Genomic DNA, 24,126 nt, shown 5'->3' on the forward strand with positions numbered 1-24,126 from the left:
GGTCCCTTGACATGAAAATTTGAATTTCCTTTCCAAAATTCAGCCGTGGTGCAGTTACAAGTCTGCTTCCTTACCCACTAGGCAACCACTGCCCCATAAGACTTATATTTACAGACATAGACTCACTGAAACAAGAATTGTGTCAGTGAGATGCAGCAGACAATGTCACCAATTGCAACATTTAAACATGGGACAAATGACACCGCACAAGTCAGGAGGAAAGGATAATGGGTATACTTTTGGCTGTACCAGTGACGCTGCACACAGGGTTCATCGGCCAGAGCAGTGCCTAATTCACCATCCCGGAGCTGCTCCACTCTCCTGACTCTGGTTATGACGATTACCCCTGGGAAGAATGTCTGGAATTAAAAGACAATGAGGAACAGGGTCTGGAGGCAGATCAACTCCCAACACCCTCTCTGCTTGACTCCCATGCTGGGAACACCATTGCAGTGCTCTGACTGCACATCACCAGTAAAATCATCCAGCTTCAGGGCGGACTGACATTGCTATGAGCTGTGTTCCAAGCCATCTGCTTGGTGCATGGTGGGGAGAAATAGTTGGACAGAAATCACTACACGCCAACACTCCTGCATCATCTCCTGCACGCTGGACTCATGCTTCCTCAGTTCTTACGATTTCAGCCGTGTTGCTAGGTTCAACACCGGATACCTATCCACGATTCTTGAATCTGCATGCATCCGTTCTTCTGGTCCCAGCAGAGACACCAGTCCCCAGTACTGACATCATGTTACTAAATGCGAGACTTAACCCTTACCCTAACCAGTTAGGCATGATGGAGGAGAGGCGGATCACAGAGGAGAAGGTGGCGGGCCTGACATCCTGTTGCCTTGAGAAGGCAGGAATGCAGGTTTATGACCCATGGGGCAAGATGGTCAAAGGGGCAGCTTTACTTCACAACATGCAGAGAGAGGAGCTCCAAGTTCCTGGGCCGGCCTGCCCACTCTTAGCCAGCAGAGGAAAACCCTGATGATGCCACAGTTGGTTCCACTGGAATTTCGTGCTTGCTATTGCCAACACAAAGATTGTGTAAAAAGATTGTGACATAATTCCTCAACACCAAATTTGAAAATCTCATTTATATCGCATAACATCATCAAAAGGTTCAGCCAAAAATGGAGATACTCTTTGTAAGGACAAGGTCAAAGACCTTTTATTGGATGCCCATGGTCTTCAGGCCCTTAGATGATGCTGCATCTCTCATGGGAACTCATGGGCACAATGACATTACTAAATGGGTCCAGGAATACTTCCAGGGATGACTGTCATTAAACGCTGCGACAGCTGCTGGACATTCTTTTTGGCAAGAATCCTATAGAGGAGGGAGACCTTACAGCATGTTATCAAAAGCATCACAGTTCAAAAGGGGGTGAATAAGTGCATATGATATGGGTAAATTTAATGTTTTGGAAGGAACTATGAATGTTGAAATTTTTGGTTCAGAGCAACACTCTTCTCCAGACCATGTTTAAAGCCTTTGGCAGAGAAGTGTCTGGGTGACGAATTGGACTGCCTGTGGTCCAGATCTTTTATTTATAGATAACCCTTGGTACATCATTAAACAAAAAAATACGTCAAAGATGGGCACTGCAAACTCTTCAGAAGCTGGAAACCTACATCAGGCAAGAATGGGACAAAATAATTCATAACCTTGATGCACAGATGAAACAGACCTGTCAGAAGGTTACCGGTTCGAACCCTGGACCCAAGGTGTCACTGGGGTGTACTGTACCCACACACTGCTCCCTGAGCGGCTGTCATTTTGTGCATAAAATTATAAAATTTCTCAATTTAAACATCTATTATGTTAGCTGTACTTTATTGTGTATAAATATTGGATCATGTTACCTTGAACTATCTTTAGTGTTCAGTTTATTTAAATTTTGGGCTGTATTTCTAAGATATTAGTGCAAATACATAATTATTTTATAGGTTAGAATATCTTTTGTTTTTCTTTCTTATGTCTTGCACGTTTTCCATGTCCAGAGCATCAGTAAAATATATGATAGTATGTGTGAGATAGCTAGGCAGGTTGGCACCTGTGTTTAAGTTGAAGTTGAGCTTTATTGTAATTTTTTCCAGAACCTGGTGTTACATGCACTACTTAAACAAAGTGACATAAAGTGCACGTGTGTGACCCAGACAAACTGGACTACATAAAGTGCAAAAAGGGGACATAAAAGAATAACATAGACAACAATGAGAATGATAGCACAAAACTAGTGAAATGAGTAATAAATGTTCAAATATTTCTGTGCAAAATAAAAGTAGTTTGTGTGTGTCAGTCCAAAGAGGAAAATCCCTGAGTGTTTAGGTGTCTGATGGTCTGTGGAAAGGAGCTATTGCATAGTCTGGAAGTGAGGGGGCATTGATGTTCAGTGGAGAGTTGTCCCACTGTTCTCTTCTGAAGTCAACAATCATCTCTTTTTTTTGTCCACGTTCAGAAATAGGTTGTTGAACTTACACCAGTCCGTCAGTTGTTGCACCTTCTCTGTACACTGACTCATCATTCTTGCTGATGAGACCCACCATGGTTGTGTCATCTGCGAACATGATGTTGTTGGAGCTGTACATCGCTGCACAGTCGTGGGTCAGCAGGGTGAACTGCATTGGACACAGCCCTGAGGAGTTTCACTGTACCCGATCTGAGTTGAATTCCCGTTTTAAATAAAGTCTTCATCTCACAATCACAAACTCCACCAGCGATGAACAATAGCTAGAGTTCTGGAATTCTGGCACCATTCCGTGTTGATGTAAACTTCACAACACTGCATTCCAGTCTCTATATTCCTGCTGGATAATCCACTGAAGTTTGATGTAGTCCAGTTTATTTTCCAGGGAACAGACGTTGGATAATAGGATTAGCCCTTAGCCTCGCATTTAACCCTTTTCCTGCACTTCCGGTTTCTTGGATACCGCTTGCAGCAGCATTTTTCTCGGGCACCGGCATCAGGTGACACCAGGGCCTGGAGTCCTGCCCTCCAGAGCAGTCTGAGAGTGTGCATTTTTTTTCGTAACCTGTAGGTTAGTAGGATGATTTTTTTTTTTTATTGTAGGCACACTGAAAGACAGAAAAGTAAAAAAAAAGCATCATTGTGGAACCGAAGAGGCCGCTGCAAGCTACTGTTGTGCCGCCCTCTTTGTTTTCGTTTCATGTATAAAAGCCTCTGGAAAATCACATAAAATTTATTGCCGTTTTGATGGCAGATGCCCTCGGTGGATCTGTTAGCTGCCTTTTTTCTTTAGATGAGCCTAAGTCACATAAAACATGGCTTGCCAGAAAGGGTCTGTTGACGTTTAGGCTCAGCAGAGCCAGTAAATTTTCTTCTGCACCGATGGCTAATTAAACGGGGCCGTAATCACATCTAGAGTATTGGCAGATGTGTATTGATGCAGCGCTAGTGTGACATTGAGAAAAGGGGTTCTTTGAAAGTCACAGGAAGGAATACATTCTCTGTGTGTCAAACATAAAAGCATCTTAAACTCGAAGATTAAAAGAGCTGTGTATCATACTGCCATTAAACACACATTTCAACACACAGGAAACAACGCAGGATCTTTATAAACTACATAGGTGAAATATATAATATGCCTGTAATTTGCTTTGTGCTTTGTGCTTTTAACCCCTTACACCCATTTGGAAAATGTGTTTATACAGCTTAAATGTTCTGCTATCGTCATCCTCTTTAGACTAGAAGGATTTAAATGGTGTAAGAAGCCTTTAAGGATATGAAATCCTTAGGGATTTTATATCCATGCAGTTTTCATATCCACAGTAAGGATATGAAAACAATTGACAGAACTCAAATTGACAATTTTGTGGCAATTGACAGATCTCAAAACACAAATATTTCAAAAGGGAGTTCACAAAAATGTCGGAGCCGCCGTCCTGATTGGGCACAGGTACCAGTCAATCCTGACAGATCCATATATTCTGGTCTTTACTGAATATGTTACAAATCTTAGGGACTTTTTACTTTTTGACCTCTAGGTGACTTATTTTTTACCTGCATTCTGCACTGCTAGGAGCCAACTCTGAATGTGTCACATGATTCCATCATGTGACCGGGAGGAACACGGAAACGAGGTAACGTGACTCCTATATATTAGGCTGGAGAGCAGCTGCCAATTGCTCAGTCATTGAATTACGCACGCCATTCGACTCGGCCCCGAAAACCTTCAACCCAGTAAGACCGTACCTGTCCTCTCTGTTCTCCTGACCCGCGAACTCCTTCCTGTCACCCTGTCCTGCCCTGTCTTGTGTCTTAATACGCGAACGACAACATCAGTGTGGTGTTGCGGCTCGCGCCGTCCACGTTCGCAGATTAACGCGGAGGAACTTACCTGCCTCCCTGCGTCCCGCCGCACTGAGGTTTCTCGTCTCCTCCTACACGTCTCTCTCGTTCTGGTCCCGGTTCGCGTTACAGAATGACTGAGCCCGAATTACGCGCTTCACAACTCGCTGCTTTGTGCGATCGAATAGCGCGGCAGGAGAATCTTTTTGGAAGTCTGTCGCAGGAGGTTCGCTTCCTGCGGCAGCGCGTTCATGAGATGACTGCCGCGCACCGAGAGCAGGAAGCGGCGAGCGTGGCGCAGAGCCCTCGCCCCCCCCGCGGTTCCCGAACCCAGTTTGCCGCTCCCGGAGCGCTGGAACGGGACCGAGGGGAGCGGCGAGGTGCTCCTCACCGCTCTCTCGTTGATTTTCGAGCTGCAGCCTAGCCGCTACCCCAGCGCCCGGTCCCGCATCGCCTTATTACTAACCCGGCTCGGTGGTTCTGCAGCAGAGTGGGCGGCTGCGCGAATTAGTTCCCCCAGTTCTGCGTCTCTCTCATATGCCGAATTCGTGGAGGAATTAAAAATCACCTTCTGTCATCCGGATGGTGTGGAAGACGTCGCATCGCAGCTGTACCATCTGCGCCAGGGTACCTCATCGGTCAGCCAGTTTACCGCCAGATTCCGGACCCTGGCTGCAAAGACTCCGCTGGGCGACCACGCCCTCCGGATGATGTACTATGAGGGACTTGCCCCACGAATTCGTGGTGAGATGGTCAGCCGGGAGATGCCAGCAACGTATGAGGCCCTCATACAACTCGCGATGCGGATTGATCGCCACCTGCTGGCACTCCCGAAAACTGCGGCCCCCACTCCGACCCTGCATCAGACCCCTCGACCGCCTCTATCACCACCTCAGCCCACCGTCACTCCTCCAGACCATAGGGGGGAACCCATGCAGCTGGGACGGACAACCCTCACGCCTGAAGAGAAGCAACGGCATTTTCGGGAGGGTTTGTGTGCATACTGCGCTTCCCCCTCACACATCCGCCTGACCTGCCCTATTCGTCCGGGGAGACGGGACACCCAGCAGATCAGCACGGCGCGGCCATCTAGGCCCCTTCCTCCACATCTGATGCCACCGACCTCCCGACTCACTCTCCCGGCCGTCCTGGAATGTAATCAGCGAATCATCTCCACCACAGCCTTTGTGGATTCCGGGGCGGCTGGAAATTTCATAGACCACTCCTTCATCCGACAACATCACATTCCCCTGGAACTCCTCCCAAGTCCTCTCACAATCACCTCCATGGATGGTCATCCTATCTCCGCAGGACCCATCATTCACCGCACGGTCCCTCTTCATCTCCGGCTCGACTCGCATGTGGAGAAGATCCAGTTTTTAGTGACTAATATTATCACCTCACCACTCCTCCTCGGGTTCCCCTGGCTGTCCCTCCATGAACCCCACCTTTCCTGGTCATCGGGCGTGGTGTTGGAGTGGGGAGCGCACTGCCATCGCCATTGCCTTCTGCCACAGCCCTCCCTGTCTGCCTCCTCGAACCCAGAACCGACCCGTCTTGTCCTAGACCATGTTCCCTCCTGCTATCACGACCTAGTCACCGTCTTCAGTCCAGCCAAAGCTGCCCAGCTGCCTCCCCACCGACCAGGCGACATGGCCATTGACCTGCTGCCAGGAACCACTCCCCCGAAAGGACATCTCTACTCCCTCTCGAAGGCAGAGCAATTGGCCATTTGTGGCAGAGGCGCTTCAAAACGGCACCATCCGCCCATCGACTTCCCCGGCCGCGGCAGGGTTCTTCTTTGTGACCAAGAAGGATGGTGGCCTGCGACCGTGTGTGGACTATCGTGGACTCAATAAAATCACAGTCAAAAATCGAACACCTTTACCTCTAACCAACACCGCCCTTGACGCCCTCTCGGGAGCCAAATACTTCACGAAGTTGGATCTCAGGTCGGCCTACAATCTGATTCGTATCCGAGAGGGCGACGAGTGGAAAACCGCATACATCACCCCCACTGGTCATTTTGAATCCCTTGTCATTCCATTCGGTCTATGCAACGCACCCGCCGTCTTCCAGCAGTTCATCAATGATACTCTCAAGGACATGCTGGGACGGTGGGTGTATGCCTACCTGGACGACGTACTCATTTACTCACCCACTCTGGAATCCCATATTCAACACGTGAGAGCAGTACTAAAGAGATTGCTCGCCCACCGACTGTACTGTAAGCTGGAGAAATGCGCCTTCCACCAGCGCTCCACCACATTCCTGGGTTTCACCATCTCGTCCCAGGGTGTGACCATGGAGCCCAAGAAGCTGGAAGCAGTGGCGTCGTGGCCCCTACCCACGACGCTGAAGCAACTGCAACGGTTTCTTGGGTTTGCAAATTTCTAGCGTCGCTTCATCCGTGGCTACAGTACGGTCGCAGCACCCCTCACTGCTCTCACCAAACCTTCACCAGGTCCGTTTCGCCTAACCCCGGAGGCCATTCAAGCGTTTAAATCTTTGTGTCGTCATTTCACCACCGCCCCCATTCTTCAACACCCAGATCCTACCCTTCCGTTTGTTGTAGAAGTGGACGCGTCAGAGGTGGGTGCTGGCGCCGTCCTCTCTCAACGCGGTCCGGACCGGAAATTGCACCCGTGTTGCTTCTTCTCGCGGAAGTTCACCCCTGCACAGCGGCGATACGGGGTGGGGGACCGTGAGCTGCTGGCAGTCAGGTGGGCCCTCGAGGAGTGGCGGCACTGGCTACAAGGCAGTGACACCCCCTTTCTGGTCTGGACCGATCACCAAAACCTCATATCAATCAAAGCTACCAAACAACTGAATCCCCGCCAGGCGAGGTGGGCATTATTTTTCGAGCAATTCAACTTTCAACTCTCCTACCGTCCCGGGTCCAAAAATCAAAAAGCCGATGCTCTTTCCCGTCAACACGCCCCAGACTCACCATCCTCTGACCCCGAACCCGTTCTTCCTCCTCATCGCATCCTAGGCCCTCTCCGGTGGTCCCTCGAGACGAAGGTCTGGGCAGCCCAGGCATCCGACCCTGGCCCAGACAACACCCCACCCGGGTGCCTGTACGTCCCAAATACCTGCCGGCCCAATGTACTGCATTGGGGCCATTCCTCCGTCCTCTCAGGCCATCCAGGACGCCAACGGACCCTCCCCTTCATTCGCCGAGCATTCTGGTGGCCTTCAGTACGACGGGACGTACAGGCCTACGTGGATGCCTGTTATGTCTGTGCCCGGGCCAAGACTCCCAACACTCCGGCTGCTGGGCCCCTGCATCCCCTTCCCATTCCTCATCGCCCCTGGACCCACCTCGCCTTGGACTTCATCACCGGCCTCCCTGAAGCTAGTGGTATGACCACCATCCTGACCATAGTGGATCGTTTCTCCAAAGCGGTCCACTTGGTCGCCCTGCCCGGCCTACCGTCCTCTGCCACAACCGCTGACCTCGTGCTTCAACACGTGGTCCGCCTCCATGGGATCCCCCAGGACATCGTCTCTGATCGGGGACCCCAATTCGTCTCAGCTGTGTGGAAGGCATTTTGTCGCCTTATTGGATCAACCTGCAGCCTCTCCTCTGGCTACCATCCCCAGAACGGTCAGGTGGAGAGGGCCAACCAACAGCTGGGACGATACCTGCGGTGCTTTGCGTCAGAACGCACTTGGCCCGGGTTTCTCCTGTGGGCGGAGCTGGCCCACAACCTGCAAGTCTCCTCCGCCACCGGCCATAGTCCCTTTGAGATCTGCCATGGATATCAGCCCCCCATCTTCACGCACCAGGTGCCTGCAGGTGGGGTCCCCTCGGCCCGTCAGATGATCCGCGGTTGCCGAAAGGCCTGGAAATCTGCGCGGTCGGCCCTCCTCATTGCCTCCCGAAGGATGTCCACCCAGCACGATCGCCGGCACCCTCGTCGACTGCACTTCCGAGTGGGACAAAGGGTGTGGCTGTCCACCAAAGACCTACGTCTCAGGACTGAGTCACACAAACTGTCCCCTCGATACATCGGACCATTCCGGATCCTCAGTCGGATCAACCCCCTCACATACCATCTCCAACTCCCTCCTGCCATCCGTGTCCATCCAGTCTTCCATGTCAGCAAACTCAAACCCTTTGTCCGATCCTCGCTTCATCCTCCTGCTCCGGATCCGCCACGCATCGTCGACGGGGGACCCGCCTACACTGTGGAGCGCATTATTGCCTCTCGCCGCAGAGGTCGGGGGGTCCAGTATCTGGTGCATTGGACCGGCTATGGACCAGAAGAACGGTCTTGGATCCCGAGTCGTTTCATCCTGGACCCTTCTCTGGTGGCTGAGTACCGGCAGCGTACCGCCGCCGCTCCGGGGCCGTCGGGGGTCGGCCCTGGAGGGGGGGGGGTACTGTCACATGATTCCATCATGTGACCGGGAGGAACACGGAAACGAGGTAACGTGACTCCTATATATTAGGCTGGAGAGCAGCTGCCAATTGCTCAGTCATTGAATTACACACGCCATTCGACTCGGCCCCGAAAACCTTCAACCCAGTAAGACCGTACCTGTCCTCTCTGTTCTCCTGACCCGCGAACTCCTTCCTGTCACCCTGTCCTGCCCTGTCTTGTGTCTTAATACGCGAACGACAACATCAGTGTGGTGTTGCGGCTCGCGCCGTCCACGTTCGCAGATTAACGCGGAGGAACTTACCTGCCTCCCTGCGTCCCGCTGCACTGAGGTTTCTCGTCTCCTCCTACACGTCTCTCTCGTTCTGGTCCCGGTTCGCGTTTCAGAATGTCTGTGGGAATCAGCAACTTTTTAAATAGAACCAGGATTGATTTCCACAAAACAGCACATTTTATATTCTCTTTTTGTATTGACTGATTATAATCATTACATATTACATTTAAGCAGTTTATTATGAGCAATTCAGGGAATGGAATGATTTGCAAATAGTAGAGACTGTTAAAATGTGATGATTATAAAAATGAACAGCAAGCATTTTGTATCCATTCTCTTGTGACGTAGCAATGCGTCTTTTTTATTTGTACAAATGAATTTGAATTGGTCAAGTTTGTAAGTAAACTTTGCCTGTTGTCAAACCCTTTATTCGATAGTCACTGTGCTTTATCTAATTTAATGCTTACGATCATTTTAATTAAAATCAGACAATTAAAGACATTCTGTTAAAAGATTGTTGTGCCAAGAGTGTCTTTTTCACCTTATATTTTTTTCTTTTGGTACTTTTACTGAAAGGAAGAGTTTTACTTATACTTATATGTATCTCTGCTTCAAGTGCACAGCTTATGTAGCGGTTAAGGAAGCAGCCCCGTAATCAGAAGGTTGCCAGTTCAAATCCCGATCCGCCAAGGTGCCACTGAGGTGCCACTGAGCAAAGCACCGTCCCCACACACTGCTCCCCGGGCACCTGTCATGGCTGCCCACTGCTCACTCAGGGTGATGGGTTAAATGCAGAGGACAAATTTCACTCTGTGCACCGTGTGCTGTGCTGCTGAGTATCACATGTTACAATCACTTCACTTTGTCCACTGTATGTGATTAAAGCATGCATTGTACACAAACACACACACACACACACACACACACACACATGTAGTGAACCAGCCAATAGAAAACCATCAAAATTGCATTTCATCAGTTCATCATTCTATATTCTGCCCATACAGCTTGTGCCTTAAATATGGTCCTCAACATCTTTATACAGAGACACTGCCAGATAAACCATATACTCAACCAAGAGTCTCTTTTACACCTGTGACCTCTTTAAACAGTGACCTAGTTGCTGTAGCCATTCCATGACTTTGTCTTTTGTAATAATATAGTAAAAGAATGGCAGAAAAGTGTTTACAAAGGATTGGATTAAATTAAATATCACATTGCACTCCAGTGGAAAAGGCTAGAAAAGGCCTTTAATCTAAACCGCGTTCTATTGAAAGCAGGGATAATTATGAGGAATTCATTACAAGCAGCTAATGAATTTAAACTGTGAGTGAGTTCCCTCAGGTGAAGATGTGGCGTGTGAATAGATAGGGGGGGGGGGGGGGGGGGGGGGGGGTGATCAGAGGAAAAACTGGAGTGTGTCATAAAACTGCTGCAACACCACAGAGCCACCCTGGGATAAAACCTCTATTTGCAGAATGCCAGAGAGTCCCTGAGATAAACTCTACAAAATGAAATCTTTTAAAATGTACACACTACTTTGCCATCCACACAAATAGAAAAGAGAAATTCCCTCTGGAACCCGTTTTAGAAAATAACTGTACCGGGTCCCCTGAAATGCCGTCTCAATGTGGACACAAGGCCATTTTGTATAGAAATGATCTACAGGGAACAATATCTAGACCTTTTTTAGACCATGTTCCTTACCTCCTTGAAGCACATGTTCATATATAGAATTAGGCATTCTGCAAGTGAGGTGTGGGCTGCCAACATTCAGAGGCGAGGTGATGGCCGAGCATGTTGCACCATGCCAGGGGCACAAGCGTGTTTGAGAGATGTGCGACGAGGATCAATGCCAGCCCAGTGGGGTGTGCTCAAGTGGGGCACTGGCCATGTTCTCATTACCCTCCAGACTCGGTGGATCACAGAGGCTACATCTTGGACTAAGATGAGTGTGTGTGAGTGCATGAGAGAGGATCAACTAATTCGCACTATATACGCACTATATTTTGTTCTCTAGTTAAAACACAGGTGGCTGGATTTCCACATTGCTATGCACAAATGTTCCTATTTTACATCTCTTCTAGATTTTTGTAGATTGAAAACTACCTACCCAGCAGCTCTTTTTGTTTACTTGTCTTTGCAAGAATGCAGAAATTATACAATGATTACCTAGTAAATCAATTTTAATAATTCAGTCAGTTTACACAGCTCTTCACCAATGATGAGCTGAATCAACCAGCCCTGCACAACTGAGTTCTTTCCATGTTCTAATTCAATGCAAAAACGTGGTGGTAATCTGCAGAGAGGTTGAATCAGGTAAAATTTGCAAGATTACTTTCCCCAGTACCAGGTTTGGTGACCTCTGGTTTAAGTGAAAGTGAAATGATTGTCATTGTGATACACTGCAGCACAGCACATGGCGACACAATGAAATGTGTCCTCTGATTTTAACCATCACCCTTAGTGAGCAGTGGGCAGCCATGACAGGCGCTTATGGAGCAGTGTGTGGGGACGGTGCTTTGCTCAGTGGCACCTTGGCAGCTCGAGATTCAAACCGGCAACTTTCTGATTACGGGCTACCACTTACCTCTTAAATGGTAACGAATGAGGAGTGAGGGTCTGTCAACCATATCTACAATCTCCTCCCCATCAGTCATCAGTCACTCCCAGCCCACAGGGTGATGCTACCTGTTGGCCAATACCCCTTCCATTATCAAGATTTGTCATCGCCTGACTCTGGAGTGGTGCCCCGGACTAGTGTTCCGAACCAGAGTTTTGTTTTGTCATCACTGTTGCCCTGATTGCTGTAAGCACTGTGTATTGTGTAAGTCTTTGTCTGTTATGGCCTGTATTTTGTGTGCTGTTCCAAGTAAAATGCCCTGTCTTGTAAGTAGTTCTGCAAATGCTTCCATCCTGCTTTGTCCGGTTCCTGCTGCCACCATGAAAGAATGACCCAACCACTACGTGGATGCAGCTGACTTAACCATGAGGACACCTACCATTGACACTCCACAGCTCATCAAATGACACTGCTGCATCTCCATCAGCAGTGTCACATGTTCAGCAGTGTCCCGGTGTGCATGACCGTTCACCCTGTGGTCATGCACGCCTGCTTCAAGTTTCCCTGTTTGGTGGTGTGCAGGGTAAATAGGAGCGTCTGCTTTGTTAGGGGTCCCAGGACGAGGAAGAGAGTAGGTTGACTGAGGAGGACCGAGTTCCTGCATGTGGTGCAGATGGGGATCAGCCACAAGCTACGGGACGATCGTTCGGCGTGGACCAGTTAACGCTTGCCCCCTGGAAACATATCAGGAGTCATGTCTTGGGCAGGGTGTATTACTGGTAATAATAAAAAGTTTTTGTATTGTCACTGTTGTGCTCCTGATTACCCTGATTCTGTATGTATGCCCATTGTATTGTGTCCTTGTTGGGTCATGAAGTCTTGTTATGTGCTGGTTTGACATTGTGTTATGTGCATTAAATCCCCCTTTCTTTTATAGTTGTGCGAATGTGTTTTATTTGTGTTGCCACCAAAACATGCATATTATTCATCCTTCTTGGCAGCGGTCGAATCTGAGCCTTTCTGTTTCTCATCTTCAGGGGTCATTTCACTGCACAATTTGTCAGACAAGCCTCATGATGAGGTGTGCATTGTGGCTATTGTCATTACAAAGGAACATCAGCCATTATAATAATACATTTTACACAGTCAATTTACTTTCCTATTCAACCACATTTGCACAACAACATTTTAAAGTCCTTACAGTGGGGAGCTAACAATTTCTGTTTGCCCTTTAAATTCTGCTACTATTAAATTCTGTTACTGTATCTCAAAACACTGGACGATTGGAAATTTACTAAAGGCCTTTTTAAGCATGGTGTCATGAGGGATAATACAGGCAGTCGCTGCTGTGGGAAAGAATCTTTGAATATATTTAAAAAGGGTGAAAAAGCAAGAACATAAAAGCCCATCTGGAATATTGCTTCGGGCAGAATCAGCAAAAACAAACTGCAGCCTTGAGCTAGTCCTTTTGCACTAACCAGCTTGCTACAAGCATCCTGTTTTCTCCTCTTATTTTTTATTTAATATATTAATATTATTTTCACCCATGGTTTGCTTATTAAATGCTAATGTCTTTTATTCTGTGAAATTTTAAATCACTGCTCATTTGTAATTATTAGTGATAAGTGATATGTTTAAGAATTCCATATATACTGTTATGATATGAATATGCTTCCCAGTCCCTTCATTCTCCAAGGATCACAGAATGCACCTTAGATCCCTGTCTTGCAGATGATTGACAGCCAACTCCCCTGTCACCTTCAGTCCCAGTGGGCCACCTCCACACCGTAACAAACCAACTCGTTACTGCACACACAGGCTCGCAATAACACCCTCAGGCCAGACAATTTTATGATTCATTTAGTCCAATAAAGAGTGTTTATTAAAGTTTACTTACTTATCAGTAATAGCTGCCGAGCGGTGTGTCAGCCAGAATTGTGGTGTGATTGGAGGGGATCGAGAAGTAAATGAGACTGGCAGATAGAAGAAGGAAAATGCTGGCTGGGCTGTGAGCGAATATTGCTATCTGGTAGAAGGAATTCTGGGTCCGAACAGGAAAAGATCATTTTTCATGGATACATTAAAATGCATGAAAAAAGTGACATGTTACACATGTCTATTCAGTGCAGGGGTAGTACCTTGATTCTTTGTGTGGTCATGAATGCAGACAGAGATTTAGGGCTCTGTTTTGATGATTATTTTGATGATTTTCTGCAAGATCTGTATCTGAAGGGACAAATGGTCAGACAAGCTCCATGATGAGATGTGCAGTTTTGCTACTGACATTACAAAGGACAGTTAGCCATAATAATAATACGTTTTATATAGTCAATTTGCTTTCCAATTAAACCAAATTTGCGCAAATGTAAAATGTCAATTATTATTAATTATAAAAAGCTACATAAAACAACTATATAAAAACTATTACATTTGAAATAAATAATTAAGATATTTTATGTATACCTTTATTTTGTATATGGTTCAGTGTTATAATTAGGTGGAATAGTGGTATTCCTACACGATACATTTTTCCTTTCCTCAGCTGGAATACATCATCACACATGGAAGTACAATAGCAATTCTTTTGTAGGTGAGGTAAAAAATTAATTTTTTACGCTACACCCAAAACACACCTCTGAATATTTTAGAGATTTAGGATGACCTCTTTCCACTTTGTGCTTGCTCTCTGGTTACAACCAGAATGTTTATTTGGGCTTCACACTGTAAATCATATCATATATTTGGTGCGTTTATTGTATGTAAGGGCATGCAGGTCTTTAGCTCCCACTGATGGATGCTGTGCAGCACAGGAAGGATGCTTGTAGCAGATGGTGCCAGGGGAGGTGTGTGTGTCAGGGTCATTTAGGCTTGAGTAAAGGGGAAGAGGCCATGTTCACAGACACTCCGGGGCTTTGGCCGCCATCATTTTAATCAGCCTGGCTTCAGGACCAAGAGCTCAGGGGTCTAAACTTCACAGTGCATTACCACTCACAGAAAGGGTGAAATCACACATGCACACACACATGCACACACACACACACACACACACACACACACACACACACACACACACACAAATGCTATAACATATAACCCTGCCAACTCAAATCAGTCTCTCTCTACCTACCTAAAGAGTGTAATTGAGGGATTAAATGACACATTTCTCCAGATTACTCCAGTACTACTCCTCTTCCTCATCTGCTTCTTGGTTTTATTTATTTTTATGTTGTAGGGCCTGATTACAGAGACATCTTATCTGAAATCAAATTCTCAATCACTGTAAATAATGTTTGGATTCCTGGAGAGAGAATGGATCATGAAATTATTAGAAGGAGAATGGAGTCGAGCTAATCTGTGAATAATTTGAATGTCAGGATGTGTGACAGATGCCTATTCTTCCCAGTATTTGTGTGATGTTATTTTTTAGAAATATAAAATATATATATTTTTTTCTCAGTCAATTTGTGTAAAATTTGTCTTATTCATGTGTTAAAGAAATTATGTTTCTACTTGCTCCGGTATACATATCAAAGGCTGAATAAACCAGTAGAATGCTAGTAACTGGTTTTAGCTGGTCTTTATTGGCAAGCACAAGTTGATCTAATCAAACCTGCTGGTCGAAGCGTGTCTTTGCTGGCATGACCAAATTGAAAAATCACATCAAGCTGGTCAGACTGGCTAGTCCACCAGCGTACCATTTTAAGCAGGAAATCTTAGCTAGACTGATAGCTTTAGCCATATAACTTATACTGGACCACTAGTTGCTGTGTCCTTGCTTGCCCTTGCTGTAATCCTGGTTGCAGCAGAAGTGGTAGCCACAGTGATGGGTAATCACCCATAGTCAGTCAGTTTAGCATTAGCCGCCATGATCAGCAGCAGTCCCATTGTGTGTAATTGGAGAACCAGCGGAGCCACTAATGGTTTTCACACGCTCTGCTGCGAAAAGCCCCCCTTTTCCTCTTATTCTGCTTATTTACTTTATCCAGTGGCAGAGCATACACACAGCCCACATTCACATGGAAAACCACACAAGGCGACACACCCTCAAACTCAGATCGCACAAATTACCGGAACGGCAGCCGGCACAATATTAGAGACAGAACGAGCGCTCAGAGCCCTGAGCAGCTATACTTCCTTCACAAGATTAATATCCCTCAGCATTAAGACCAAGGTTTCAGTCCCTGCAGGGTTGAGGGTATTATATTTAACGGCATGTGTATGTACTGAATGATTTCAAGTACTCTCTGTCTTGAAATCATTCTTCACTGTGACCTTGCAGTTTTACAACAACAGTGATATCCTTCAACGGGTTAATGCAGCTACGCACATTTACTTGGAGAACGCAATGTATATGTATGTTTCCAGCCTTGCTTCATTCCGCCTTCGTCTGCGCACGTCCGCGCGCTCGGTCCCGTGGCGTGGCCGTTGCCGGTGGCGACAGCAGGCATTGATGCATGACAAGGAGCTCCTCGGGGAGGAAGCTCCCGTGTTTGTGTTAGACTTGCTGCCATCCTGGGCGTGGCGATCGATGCGCCTGGGCAGAGGAAGCATCAGATGTGATTAGGGCTGAGGTCTGAGCTGAGTGGATGCTAGCCACACTCGCAGTTTGAGAGGAGGGGGCTGCACTGGGTGGTGCAGGTGTCTCCCATCACCAGGCTTGAGTCACACTGATCACACATGAGATTAGAGCTGGGTCTTATTAGAAACGATGTCCTTTTAAAAGCACAGTGTGCATACAGGGTGTGTTTCCTTAATTATAAACCTCTGCTTTTAGACAGGAATCGGCATGTTAAGGGCCTAAAATGAATTGTTTTTTAGAAGAAACAGTAACTTAACAGTAACTTTAACCTAATACTGAAAAATTCAAAAAAAGAGTCAAAAGATGACATGATGCTATGAAGGGCTGGCCTACCGTAGAAATAAAGTGTCAGTCTTATGTAGAGTCTTCATTCTACATAAATGAACCAGAAGTCCCAGGTTCAAATCCCACTTAATACCATTGTGTCCCTGAGCAAGACACTTAACCTCAAGTTGCTCTAGGGGGACTGTCCCTGTAACTACAGATTGTAAGTCACTCTGGATAAGGGCATCTGATAAATGCTGAAAATGTAAATGTAAATAAATCAGTTTTTTGCTCCACTGTCTCCAAAGATACAAATCAATCAATCAATCAATCAGCGTTTGTTTGTAAAGTGCTTTATCAAGTTGTCATGAAGAAGATACAACCTTCAAAGCCCCTTGAAATTCAGTGTGAGCAATTTGAAGGGTGGAGGCAGTTTTGATTTATTAGACAGGTATAAAGCAACACGCTCAAAATAGCACAATCCATGGCTATCAATATGTTAGAGAAAAGAAGTCCAAAGTAATAGTCCATAAAAAGTCCAAAGTCCATAAGAGTGCCTAGGGTATAATGTTGATCTTAATTAGGGTAGCTACAGCAACTACCTGAGATCTTAATTGGACCTTTGTGTTTTACTATGTATGTTTATTAATGTGATTTTATATATGAACTAAATCAGTTTCAATTCTTATTTAATTCATTAATAATCAACATAAAATAAAAGAGGGGGCCACCTGGGGATAGGCATGAGGCACAAATGCACTCTCATGAGAGGTCCAAACTGAATTGGAACAGTAGAGATGTACAAGGAGGGCTATGCACACAAGACAAACAACAATAGAGTAAGGAAAAGCTGGGGTTTAAATAATAATATTAATTTGTGTAATTTGTGAGATGCACAGAAGGAGGGTAATTAATGCTTAGAGAGATTAAACACAGAAATGGCGTCACCTGAGTCTGGTTAACAAGTACCTTTGACTTTCTCTATTCTGGTCTTGTGACATGAACCAGGATGTATTTGTCTCTCCTTCATCAGGGCTTGGGGCTGGGCCTGCTATAGCCCATATAGCATCCAGGGCACCAGACACCACATGCATGTCTAGAACCCAGAGGTGTTTAGCCCTTTTTGGCCCCTTTGCCTTCACTCTGTGGTCCAGCTCACCCCAAACCATCTCGATTGGGTTCAGGTCCGGTGACTGTGGAGGCCAGGTCTCCACTTTTTGTTAAGTACATAATTCCACATATGTTAATTCATAGTTTTGATGCCTTTAGTGAGAATCTACCAATTTAAATGGTCATGAAAATAAAGAAAACACATTGAATGAGAAGGTGTGTCCAAACTTTTGGCCTGTACTGTATGATGTCTAAAATGAGGTGGACAGTGAGATTTAAAGGTTTAATTACATAAAATAATTTTGGCTTTTATTTTCCTTATTGGTCCCCTAATAATGTATCTGAAGTGTCTTTCCAAAATTCAGCCTTGTTGCAGAATTACAGCCACTTTTATCCAGTCACACAATGGGATTTCTCCAGGACGCGACTGCAATGCTCCACACGTTTTCAAGCCATGACGGTCGGTAGAGATAATGTTTTAGGGGAGGGGTGGGAAATTCTCCGGGTGGAAAAAGTATGAGAAAAGCGAGGTAACCTTTCCCCTTAAGATGACATAAGGAAACAAATTCCAGATCCGACTCTCTGAGCTGCCGCTCTCTGATAGGTGAAACAGAATGGTCAAAGCACTCTTTACACCTATCACCATTTCTAGCCACTGCAGGACCACAGACAGGCAAGGGAAGCTCGTATTAATGTTAAATTATCTCACAAAATAAAATGTTCATGTCTTTTGATCTTTCAATTGCATGATGTTTCGATAACACGTTGTATGGTGTTAATATATGTGTGGATTTAGGGATCCCTCCATCATTGCATACAATAAAACAATGTGCCATTGTCCAGCTTACATTAGGACTGCTTTCTGAGATTTGCAATAAGATTGTGTTTAAACTTTTTGCTTTTCTTCTACCCGTCTGTGCGACAAGAAATCTTATGTTGGGGATTAAAACTCAAAACTATGCTTTTTTGAGAAGGGATGGGGGCGATGGGGAAACCTTTCTTATACGCCTGCATCAGACCTCTGCGTTTTAACAATCCATAAAAGTGTTGAAATCAATCTTGGCTGAGAAGATTTATTAAATCTGTGAGAGAGCGCAGGGAGAGCTGGGTGGGGGAACGAAGAGTGGTGAAGGGGGAGATAATGCTCATATCGGCTGACACAGGGGAAAAGCAGCTTTTAAAGTGTTTAGCTTTAATTTCATTCAGGAGTGACATAATTGGATTTAATGAGATGTTTATAGAGTTATGTGGCAGTGTTTCTAAATCATTTGTGAGTCAGCCTATCATAGTCTCATGCCGGGAAACCACAGAGCCAAAATTCACAGGGCCCTTGTTTGCCTTCCATTTTATTATTCTTTTTATTTGTTGGTTTGCCTGTGAGAGACATGCAATTTAATGGATTTAATTCAATATCAAAATTCAGTTTTAATGATTAGACTGGGGTGGAGGCTTCTGACGTAGAAGGTAGAAAAATATCATGTAATATTATTCTTAATGTCTCCATCAGCAAGTACATTTTTATTATTCTTTTTTTTTTTCAGTGATCATTTTAAGATGACCTTTATAAGATAAGATGATCTAGGCCCAGTGTCTTTTATTCACGGTTGGTTACAAAGTGGAAAGGGCAGATAGGGGAATATATAGTGTGCATTTGGCCACAGAATCCATTCACTTTGATTAAATTCTCATCAAAACCAGGCAGGAGAGGTTCGGCTGCAACTTTGCTGATCTCTTTCTCTCCAGCTCTCTCATCTCTCTTACACATTCTATAATTGGTACCAATGGACATAGACTCTAAATGAACTCATTTTATTTATTGAATGTGCATTCTGATGCAATATAATTTCTCATGTGTTTATATCATATATCATTTTAATATATTTACTTCAGTATTTTAATACAAACCAGATTCCAAAAAAGTTGGGACACTATACAAATCGTGAATAAAAACTGAATGCAATGATGTGGAGGTGCCAACTTCTAAAATTTTATTCAGAGTAGAACATAAATCATGGAACAAAAGTTTAAACTAAGAAAATTTATAATTTTAATGGAAAAATATGTTGATTCAAAATTTCATGGTGTCAAAAAATCCCAAAAAAGTTGGGACAAGGTGTCACGACTACGGACTTACGGGGGAAAGAGGCGCAGAAGCAGGACATGCTGGGAAGGGGGTTTCATTATAAATGAACAATAAATACAAATAAACACGGCTCGGTGGCCGAAAACAATTTAACTTAAATAAAGAACATAAACAAACCCGCAGGCGTGTGGCCAGAACTCAAAAACACATTCACATACGTGCACAAGGTCCACTAAAATGTCGTCCCTTCCGAAGGGGTGGAAATCTAGGGTTTTTATGCGCCATCAGAATTGGCCACCGGTGATTAGCACAGCTGCAGTCAATCCTGTCACAAGGCCATTTCTCCCCTTCTTCTTACAACAGATGTCTGCGGACCGAGGAGACCAGTTTCTCAAGTTTAGAAATAGGAATGCTCTCCCGTTCTTGTCTAATACAGGCCTCCAACTGTTCAATTGTCTTGGGCCTTCTTTGTCGGTCATTCCTCTTTAAGATGCGCCAAATGTTCTCTATAGGTGAAAGATCTAGAATGCAGACTGGCCATTTCAGTACCCGGATTCTTCTCCTACGCAGCCATGATGTTGTGATTGATGCAGAATGTGTTCTGGCATTATCTTGTTGAAAAATGCAGGGTCTGAAAGAGATGACGTCTGGATGGGAACATATGTTGTTCTAGAACCTGAATATATTTTTCTGCATTGATGGTGCCTTTCCAGACATGCAAGCAGTCATGCAACCCCATACCAGCAGAGATGCAGGCTTCTGAACTGAGCGTTGATAACAACTTGGGTTGTCCTAGTCCTCTTTGGTCCGGATGACATGGCGTCCCAGAGTTCCAAAAAGAACTTCGAATCGTGACTCGTCTGACCACAGAACAGTCTTCCATTTTGCCACACTCCGTTTTAAATGATCCCTGACCCAGTGAAAACGCCTGAACTTGTGGATCTTGCTTAGAAATGGCTTCTTCATTGCACTGTAGAGTTTCAGCTGACAACGGCGGATGGCACGGTGGATTGTGTTAACTGACAATGGTTTGTGGAAGTATTCCTGAGTCCATTCTGTGATTTCCTTTACAGTAGCATTCCTGGTTGTGTGTCGTTTAAGGGCCCGGAGATCACGGGCATCCAGAATGGTTTTACGGCCTTGACACTTACGCACAGAGATTGTTCCAGATTCTCTGAATCTTTGGATGATGTTATGCACAGTTGATGATGATAGATTCAAAGTTTTTGCAAATGTTCACTGGGTAACAGCTTTCTGATATTGCTCCACTATCTTTCTGCACAACATTGTAGAAATTGTTGATCCTCTACCCATCTAGGTTTCTGAGAGACACTGCCACTCTGAGAAGCTCTTTTTATACCCAATCATGTTGCCAATTGACCTAATTAGTGTTAATTGGTCTTCCAGCTCTTCGTTATGCTCAAATTTACTTTTTCCAGCCTCTTATTGCTACTTGTCTCAATTTTTTGGGGATTTGATGACACCATGAAATTTTGAATCAACATGTTTTTCCTTGAAAATGATGCATTTACTCGGCTTAAAGGTTTGATCTGTCATCTATTACAAATAAAATATTGACATTTGCCATCTCCACATCATTGCATTCAGTTTTTGTTCACAATTTGTTTAGTGTCCCAACTTTTTTGGAATCCGGTTTATAGATTTTAAATGGATTCTTATCATTTAATCATTTTTGTAAAAAATATTTGACAGCAATTTGAGGTGTCAGTCATTTCTAACCTTTTATGCCATAATAGTGATGTTATTAAACATACACACACTCTTACAGTACACTTTGATATAATTTCTCACAGCACATAATAAATGTATTTCACATGCACACGCACTGTCTTCTCACTTCCAAGCAGGGGGTTGGGTCCTTTCAGTATGCAGGAGCTGGTCTTGTGTGCAGCTTCTCATCTCTTATTACTTAGTTGGTATTCACTGGATTTCTCTACAACTTTGTGCTCGATCTGCCAAAGCATGCTGTTTGGACCGGGCAGCTCCATGGCAGCACTGGTCTCTCCAGGGCAGTAGTGTTGTATGTACGTATGTGTGTACGTATGCTGAGTGTTTATGCCTTTTAGTGTTGTCCAGCATTCGTCCCACCAAATTCCCTGCTGAGAGGCTAGTAACAATTCCGAGCCTTGCTCGGACCTCCCTGCCTGGGGACCACCCCACAGCATTGCCCCACAAGTTGCTGCTGGCCGCTGCTTTGCGCTTTCTCCTCTCCTCCTGAGTGATTGACAGCTAACAAGCCGATTATTAAGCTGTTGCCGAATGGGGTGGGAGTGTGATTGACAGGGTTGTGTGAACATTGGTTCCTGCCTTCGAAACCCAAAGCCTCCACAGCATGACAGTCTTCCACCAGCACCGGACCAGTGTTCAGCCTCCCACCCATCTGATGGCCGCCCTTCTGAGGATCTCACAATCTCGCCAGCATTTTCACACCCTCACCCACTCCCATCAACACTCTTTCAGAGAGAAATTATTAATATCACACTCCTTATCTTTTCTCCCTTATCTTGTACACAACAGCAGCAGGGAACACGACTCAGAGGACATTGCTGTCCTCTCGCTCTCCACTCACTCTTTCAATCTTTCCTTGTCTTACTGTCCTTCTTTCGGATCCGATGTGTTTTTACTTGGAGACGGGGCTGTAGGTCAGTCTGCTGAAGGAACTCTTTAAAATTTATAGTTAAAGACACAGAAGGTAAAATCACTTGATATTTAATATTCTGTTCTACATCTAGATCACTAATCACATTTTTATTTTCATGCTGGGAGAAAATGGATGGTCAGATGTTTTGCTCACCACCATTAAAGAAAATCTGAATTCTTTTGACTTGTGATTTTGAAAGTCAGATTTAGATTTTGAAAGTCAGTTTATATACATCTGTGTTATTCCAGTGTAAAGGGATATGTTTGTCCTTTATAGGCTGTATTATTATACAGTGCAAATGTCAAATTCACTACTTCTCTAATTAGAATGTTCACATTAAAGTGCTGATAATATATGGATGCATTTGGACGTTGCTTTAGAGGCAGAGCTGAGGTTCAGTCTGCATGCATGTCTGAGACGTCATGAATAACTTGCCCACAGTTAAAATCATCTTATGGCAGTGTTTTTTATTGATTTCTACATGCTCTCACACACAAACACCAGTCTTTTAACAGTGATTGGCAGAACAGTGATTTCTAATCACTCTCCAGACTTGATTTTTGTGCAACAAATGTGGAGAGGGGATTTGATTGCTTTTTTTTGTGGAAATCCTGTTTGGCTGACTGGCAACATTGATAGGTTCTCTCATGACTTTACCTTGCTAATGATTCTGCTAAAATGTCTCAGGTTAAAGCGAGAGTGGATTAGGTATAAAAACAGTTGGCACAGGCATGATCAGTGTGACATGGGAGTCTTGGATCTCCTGGGCACCATGTCCACCTTAAAGTGGACTGGGAGCTCCAGTGGCAGGATGATGATGTCATAATAATGTGCCTTTCATTATGTTTGCAGACAGATGCGGCGCTGATGTACGATGCAGTGCACGTGGTGGCTGTGGCTGTGCAGCAGTCACCCCAGATTACTGTCAGCTCACTGCAGTGCAACAGACACAAGCCCTGGCGCTTCGGCAACCGCTTCATGACTCTTATTAAAGAGGTATGGTACCATACACTCAAATATATACATACAATCACAGCTACACAAATAAGCGAAGGGAGTATACTTGTTATATATGTCGTTATATAATGTATGAATGAATATACTTGAATATATGTTCATTCACACACAGATAGCAAAACATGCACACTAATAAAAAAAAAAACACATGCATACAATTACAGATGTGCATGATTACACAATTGTACTAATAAAGGCATACACATCCACAGACACATGCACAAGGCACAGAAGACTAAAGTACACACACATTCCTATATCTTATTCTTTGTCTTGCTGTCTGTGTGTGTGTGTGTGTGTGTGTGTGTGTGTGTGTGTGTGCGTGCGCATGTATGTGTATTTGTCTCTGGTTGACAGGCCTGGGTCAAATATTTATAGTGCAGTAGATACACAGCTCTAGGTAGAGGAGAGAACGACTTCTTTTTAACCTTGAGACACAACATTGCTGCAGTCCCAACATTAATACATTAAACTCTTCTGATTGACTGTTTGATTCGATTAAATGTCCTGGGCTACATTAAATCAGGGAACTAGAGCTGCTGTGAAGAAAGCTCATGCATTGTATGACTTTTCCATTTGATGTTTGAATCTTTATTCCTTTTTCCTCTGGCATTCATCATGGTATTTGATGTAGCAGACCTCAACTTTCCATATTTGAATTTATCTTAATCTACTGTAATTGTTCCTCTCTGCACCCATTTCTAGCAAAACTGGGGCGACTAATCCGAAACCTTGCTGTCACTTGCGCTTGGCTCTGCAGCCTATATTTAGTCCCACTAAACCCGCTCTGTGTTTGCATTGAGAGATATCAGAAGTATCCTGCTAAGACTAAAGCCATGGGCTGACGGGGGGAGGGCTAGTGGTAAAGAA

General features: G+C 44.9%; 1 protein-coding gene across 1 annotated transcript in view; it reads left to right on the forward strand.

The window, feature by feature from the left end:
* Window positions 1-24,126, forward strand: part of grik2 (glutamate receptor, ionotropic, kainate 2) — a 161,671-nt gene that overhangs the window by 75,128 nt on the left and 62,417 nt on the right. The window contains exon 8 of the mRNA XM_028978938.1: window positions 23,092-23,235. Within this exon, the coding sequence (XP_028834771.1) occupies window positions 23,092-23,235 (144 nt within the window). The remainder of the gene's footprint in view (window positions 1-23,091; window positions 23,236-24,126) is intronic.

This window comes from Denticeps clupeoides, chromosome 5 (genome assembly GCF_900700375.1).
Source record: "Denticeps clupeoides chromosome 5, fDenClu1.1, whole genome shotgun sequence".
Taxonomy (NCBI): Eukaryota; Metazoa; Chordata; class Actinopteri; order Clupeiformes; family Denticipitidae; genus Denticeps; species Denticeps clupeoides.